The 6528-nt window shown below is 35.7% G+C and overlaps 2 protein-coding genes across 2 annotated transcripts; one reads left to right on the top strand and one right to left on the bottom strand.

Annotated features, from left to right (window-relative positions):
• Positions 1–1451: 1451 nt before the first annotated feature.
• On the top strand, positions 1452–3298 carry LOC145158929 (F-box protein SKIP23-like). Its single transcript, XM_079077790.1, has one exon. It carries the CDS (start codon positions 1840–1842, stop codon positions 3040–3042), a length of 1203 nt encoding a protein of 400 aa, XP_078933916.1. The 5' UTR covers positions 1452–1839; the 3' UTR covers positions 3043–3298.
• A 12-nt stretch (positions 3299–3310) lies between these two features.
• Positions 3311–5482, bottom strand: LOC145158928 (Tetratricopeptide repeat (TPR)-like superfamily protein). Its single transcript, XM_079077789.1, has one exon. The coding sequence runs from the start codon at positions 5438–5440 to the stop codon at positions 3539–3541; it is 1902 nt and encodes a 633-aa protein (XP_078933915.1). The 5' UTR covers positions 5441–5482; the 3' UTR covers positions 3311–3538.
• Between the last annotated feature and the right edge of the window lie 1046 nt (positions 5483–6528).

The raw sequence follows: 6528 nt of genomic DNA, 5'->3' as shown, positions 1-6528 counted from the left end.
TTCGTTATAACTCGGATTTCAGTATTCTTTATATTTTTGGAAACCTTGTTACAATATCTACCACTTAGTTCATCCCAATTATGATTATTGATCAATTTATTTTTTACCTAAATTTGACTAGTGTTACATGTTTAGACGCAACGTACCGGTTTTTAGACAGTTATGCATAGATCTTGCTACAAATTACGGGCTACAACAAACACAAAATGTATCTATTGAGGAGTCTGTAGGAATATTCTTGATGACTTTGGCTCATGGGTGTAGCAATAGATTTGTGCAAGAATTTTTTTAATCATTCGGGGGAAACGATTCACAGGCATTTCCATACAGTTTTGGAAGCCGTGCTAAAACTGAGTGCCGACATCATCAAGCCAGACGCAAACTATAATGATGATGTTCCCGAATATATATTAAATAAGCCTCGATATTATCCAATGTTCAAGGTATTATCCAATGTTTATTTTCTTGGTAGTTAAACTTTAACAAATAATTTATTTATGATATATTTTTGAATTTGAAGGATTGCATTGGTGCTAGGGGTGTTGATCGGGTAATTTTTTTGGGTTTTGGGTAATTCGGGTTTTGCATGTTAAAAAAAATACCCGTTACCCGACCCAAATTAAATTCGGGTAATTCGGGTTTAGGTAATTCGGGCATCGGGTTGGATTTGGGTAATTCGGGTATTACCCGAAATACATAATTTTTTTTTTTGAATTTCACCTGAAAATAAGTTTAATGAAATAAATACGTCATGCTTTATTAGTCTTGTTTATATAAACAAACGAGACATAAACGAAGTTACTCAAGCTTTGAACATTGAGATTTTTTTGTCAATAATACCTGAGATATCAAGTAATTTTTTAACAACTTAATCTAATCTAATAATATGTTAAAAACAAATACTTAAAGATCTTAATTTAAAAGTTTAAAATGTTTAAGATAATTGTAGCCATAAGTTTTGCCATGTTCTGAAGTTTTGTCAAGATAATGAGTTTGTTAATTGCAATCAAAACTATAATCTAGAAAACAGTTAAGTTTTAAAGAACATGATGATATATAAATAATTACTTTTAATATTGTTAGTGTCATATTGTCATAATAAAAGAGATTCATGTTTTACAATAATGATAGTTAGTTTAAGCGTGATCAAAAAACTGCTACAGAGTACAAGCTCTACGAAAAAAAAAATTTAAAAATAATTCGGGTATACCCGAAACCCAACAAACGTACCCTTTATCCGACTTGAAAAAAATCGGGTCACCCGATTACCCGAAAAAATTTACCTGATACCCGAAAAAATCGGACGGGTAATTCAGGTATCGGGTATTTTCGACAGGACTAATTGGTACTATAAATTGGACACACGTCAAACTCTAAAAGGTTGACAGGGCATTTGCGTCATTTCCTATTTAAAGCCTAGCTCGAATTATGTGTTACGATGATTTGGTATATAGAGATTTCCTGCAATATAATCTAATCCATAAGATATCCCCTCTTGTCTCAACCGACAAGAACTCTATTGAAGAGAAACACAGGGTGAAATCAGTGTGGGGCACCTTTTTCCATGGTGAATCCCTTGATCTTGTTCAAAAACTTTCTTTCATCCTCAAAATTTCTTCGAATTTTTGCAGGCCATGATCGATTTTTAGTTTCATCAAGGCACGCCTAGTTGTTTTGATTTACGTCGCCGTGGAGAATTGCATATGCCGCTTGTGTTGTCTTCAATTCATATCTGCAAAGGAAGCCTGGTGGAGGAAACTGATTTTGATTACTTTCCCCTTTCTTCAGGGGAGAAGGAATGGAAAACCCTTGAGAAAAAGGAGATATACGTCGAGAAAAATGTCGATATCGGTGGATTGGTCGGAATTACAACCGGAATTGATCGAATCAATTGCGAAAAAACTCAAAGTTCACAAGGATTACGTACGTTTCAGAGCTGTTTGTTCGAATTGGCGAAAGTCAACTTCTAAAACCCCAAAACATCTCCCCTGTCAACTCCCATGGCTAATGCTTCCTCAAACCAATAATCAGAATCGCCAATCTCATCTCCGAGCGTTTTTCAGCCTTTCCGATAACAAAACCTACCGCCTGAGTCTTCCAGAAGCTTCTAACATTCGTCGCCGATGTGGATCCTCTCATGGTTGGCTTGTAATCCTCGAAGAAACCCCAGCGGTTTTCCTTATAAATCCATTAACACGAGTTAAACACCACCTTCCACCTTTATCCTCGTTTCCCAATGTTACAAAGTTCAATTTCTATGATATAGGAAGAGAATACACTCTCAAGACATCAGAAGGTGATGCTTACACCTGCAGTTTGAAAGAAATGCGTGATTCTTTCATCAAGAAAGTGGTGTTTTCTTCCAGTCCTTCTGATTCCGATTCAGATTACTTTGCCCTTGCGATTCTCAACCAAACAGGTGATCTTGCTTATTGCAAAAAAGGTGATAGCTTTTGGAAATTTATCGATAATGCACAATCTTATTGTGAAGATGCTGTTTATCACAAGGGGTGTTTTTATGCTGTGAGTAAATATGGAACAATTGCAGTGTGCGATGTGTCTAGGGCTTTACCCAATGTTTCTTTTATCCAAACACCATTACAAGTTGGTGGTGATATGCAGTATTTAGTTAGTTTAGATGATGAATTATTGTTGGTGACACGATATTTAGAGCTTGGATTCGATGTTGATCAGCATCAACTTGATATCTTTTACAAAACGACTGAATTTAGGGTTTATAAGCTGGTTTTGAATGGACCAAAGTGGGAGAGTTTGAGTAAATTGGATGAATGGGCTTTGTTTGTGGGGGAGAATTCATCAATGGCTTTTCGTGCTTCTGATTTTCAAGGGTGTAAAGGGAATCAAATTTATTTCACAGATGATTATTCGGAGTGGAATTATGATGGTGCTAATGGTGATCATGATTTGGGTGTCTATGATTTGGAAGATGGTTGTGTTGTAGGTTTGCCATGTTATCCAAGAAAGTTCTACAATGGAAGAAGATGGCCTCCTCCCATTTGGGTCACTCCAAGTTTGCATTGATTATGTAAGTCTTTGATTTTTTTCATATTTTATGTTATGTGTTGTATAATAGTATGTAAAAGAAAATGAAAATGTTTATAAACTCGTGTAATGCTAATGGTATGATGGTAAATTAGATGGTAGTTGTAGATTTGTATGTATATAAGTAACTAACTATAGCAAGTGTTGTTGATAAAGTGTACTTGGGTCTTTGTATGTTCTATCTTATTTAATAATATGAAAGTAAAAGAGAGCATCCTCTTAGTATAATGGTAAATTAGAAGACTTAACCCGCTACACGTTAGATATGGTTGCTCTTTTTTTCTCAATACAGAAAGAATGACTTAACAGAGAAAATTGCAAAAAAATGTTTTCACGGTTAAGTCCTATTTTTTACAAAATTTCTCTCATTTATGTTTTCCTACAATTTCCCCAAGTATGTTGTCATTCTCTTAAACATTTATTAAACATCATTTATCCTAATATCACTTTCTCCAACCAAAAAGAAAATGAAAGATTACCAATAATCTCCACAAGAGCATAACCCATTAGCAAAATGATGAAACCGCTTCGTATCACGAATAATAATCTCACGCTTTTCCACAAGCGACACAAACTTCGCCATGTTATGACAATCACCACAAATCCTCAAATTCTTCATAATCACAATCGGCATTTTCTCATTACATACCAACAAACCAAATGCAATAGCCAACTTCTCACTATGTTCCCCAACCATATCATCTTTAACTTCTTCAACATCATGTAAGACAAACTCCTTATTCAACGTATACCCCACTTCCCGAATTTTCGCCATAACTTCATCTAACTTATTGTAAATACGCACAAAATCCATGTGTGATTTATCACTCACAACAAACCGATAAACTTTGTGCTCATGTTCAATAAAACTACACCCCGCAGTTCTTACAAGATTTTTCGATTTCATTAACCCCCGAACTTTTGAAAAATCGCCCCAACGACCCGCTTTCGAGTACATACTCGATAGCATAATGTAATTTCTAGAATCCAAGGGGCTTAATGTAAATAACTTTCTTGCAATTTCTTCACCGAGCTCGATGTTGTTATAAACTTTACAACCGTTTAAAAGTGCTCCCCAAACACCCGAATTGGGCTCCATTGGCATGCAATCGATTAAAACACGTGCGTCTTTCAAACGGCCGGACCTACCAAAAAGGTCAACCATGCAAGAGTAATGATCTAACCGAGGTTCAATTCCATAAACACTAGACATGATGTTAAAAAAATGTTGTCCTTCATTTACAAGACCTGAATGACTACACGCGCTTAACAAATGAGTGAAAGTGACATGATCTGGTTTTAGACCTTTTTGGATCATGAGCTTGAAATGCTCGATCGCTTGTTTTCCATACCCGTGGATCGTGTATCCCGCAAGCATAGCAGTCCACGCGATCGTATCGGGATTTTTCATTTGTTTAAAGAGTTCGCATGAATCCGATAATCTTCCAGATTTCGCGTACACGGTCAACAATGTGGTCAAAATTGGAATATTTGTATCTAAACCGCAACATAAAATATTACCATGAAATGTGTCTACTAGTTTTCCAACGCCTATATCGGCACAACCGTGAAGTATTGTAACAATGGTAGCTTGATCAGGGTAAATGGAAACTCTTCGCATTGAGTTAAAATACCAAATACAATCCTCCATAAGCCCACTTTGAATATGAACATTGATAATTGAATTCCATGAGACCAAATTTGGCGACTTGATTGTGTCAAATAATTTAGAAGCCGTATTCAAATGACCGAATTTGCCATACATGTTGATAAGAGAATTCAAGACTTTTGTTTCGGATAATAAGCCACTTTTTACAGCAAAACCATGAAGGTAACTACCTTCCAGAATTTCACAAGCTGGAATCAAGGAAATGAGAGTTATCTCATTTGGGTTCATTTCATACTCATGTCGCATTCTATAGAATGCATTTAGGCTTAAACTTACTTCCCCTTTTTGAGAAAATACGGAAATGATCGAGTTCCAGGATACCAAATCCTTGTTAGGAATTTCATCAAACAGGTGGTGTGCATCCTTGATGCTTCCTAATCTTGCATAAAGTGACACCAGTCTGTCACCAATGAATCCGTCGTTGTAGTTTAAACACTTAACAACTCTTGAATGGATCAACCGGCAAATGGGTATTGAAGCGCATAAGGTTATAGACCTTATTACTGATGAAAGAAGTGAATTTGGGTTATGTTGAGATTGGAAATTATGATGATTATAAAAAGCATTAGACAAGCTTTGTAGGTCACTTTGATTATGAAGACGTCTAGGTTGAGATCTTATCATGTGCCTTAAAGCTTTGAAATTGGAGTTTGAAGAGAAAATAGAATTGATCAAGTGAAAACAAGCACACCGGGTTGAAGACAGCATCTCCCATTTTTCGGAAACTGGTGTCCAAGTCTGAAGTATATTACTTCGGTTCACCATCAAAAATGCATTTTCAGTTTTCAGTATATTTTGTTTTTCCCTAATAAAAATATTTTTTTTTTATTTTTTTACAATAACAAACATAGCTATATTTGTTTTACGATAACAGTAATTTATATCTTATAACTTAGTCAAATTTGCAAATTTGGTCCTTTGGTTTGTAAAAAAAAAATTGGGACTTTTTGGAGATGTTCTAAAATAATTTTTTTGTGTGTTTTTGTCCATTTCCGAATTGAATGTGTTTGAAATGATATTTTTGTTATTTCTATTTGTTTTTTCTTTTCTTTTTATTTACTTTACTATTTATTAATTAAAATAAAACAAAAAACAAAATATAAACCCCACCCCACCCATATCTCTCTTCCTAACCCTTTCTATACTTTTTCACCGGAAACCAGTGTCTATGTCGGAAACCACCATGCTGGAAACTACCACTGTCGGAAATTGTCATTGTCATCGGAACACTAGTCATTGTCGTTCATCTCTCTCGCGTCGGACTATATGGTCGGATTCCACCAAATACCAGCAGAAAACTAGATGCACGCAAAATCCTCAGCCTCCGATCTTATTTTCTCACCGGGAATCGTCCTTCTGATATTTCGTTTATTCTTTCTCTTCAATCTCTTTACCTTCGACACAATAACTTCTCCGGTAACAATCCTCTTCCTCTTTCCCCTCAAATAATTGTTCTAGATCTTTCCTTCGATTCCTTCTCAGGTGACATTCTGACAGCAATAAAAAATCTCTCTCTCGTCTCACCTCATTGAACCTCCGGTTCAATTCGTTTTCTGGTGTTGTTCCCGAGGTTAACCTCACTAGGTTATGACTCTAATTTCTTGATGGAAGTGGTTATAACTTCGATCTTGAAGATCTGTTGAGAGCGTCGACGGAGGTTCTTGGAAAAAGAATGTAACATCCCAAAAATACCGAGTAAAATTTCCTTCGATTCCTTCTCAGGTGACATTCCGACAACAATAAAAAATCTCTCTCTCGTCTTTCGTTTTCTAGTGTTGTTCCCGAGGTTAACCTCA

The sequence above is a fragment of the Lactuca virosa genome, chromosome 2 (genome assembly GCF_052849685.1).
Source record: "Lactuca virosa cultivar CGN04683 chromosome 2, Lactuca_virosa_CGN04683_v6, whole genome shotgun sequence".
NCBI lineage: Eukaryota > Viridiplantae > Streptophyta > Magnoliopsida > Asterales > Asteraceae > Lactuca > Lactuca virosa.
The sequence above is the reverse complement of the archived record's forward strand: the minus strand, read 5'-3'. Positions and strand labels throughout refer to the sequence as shown.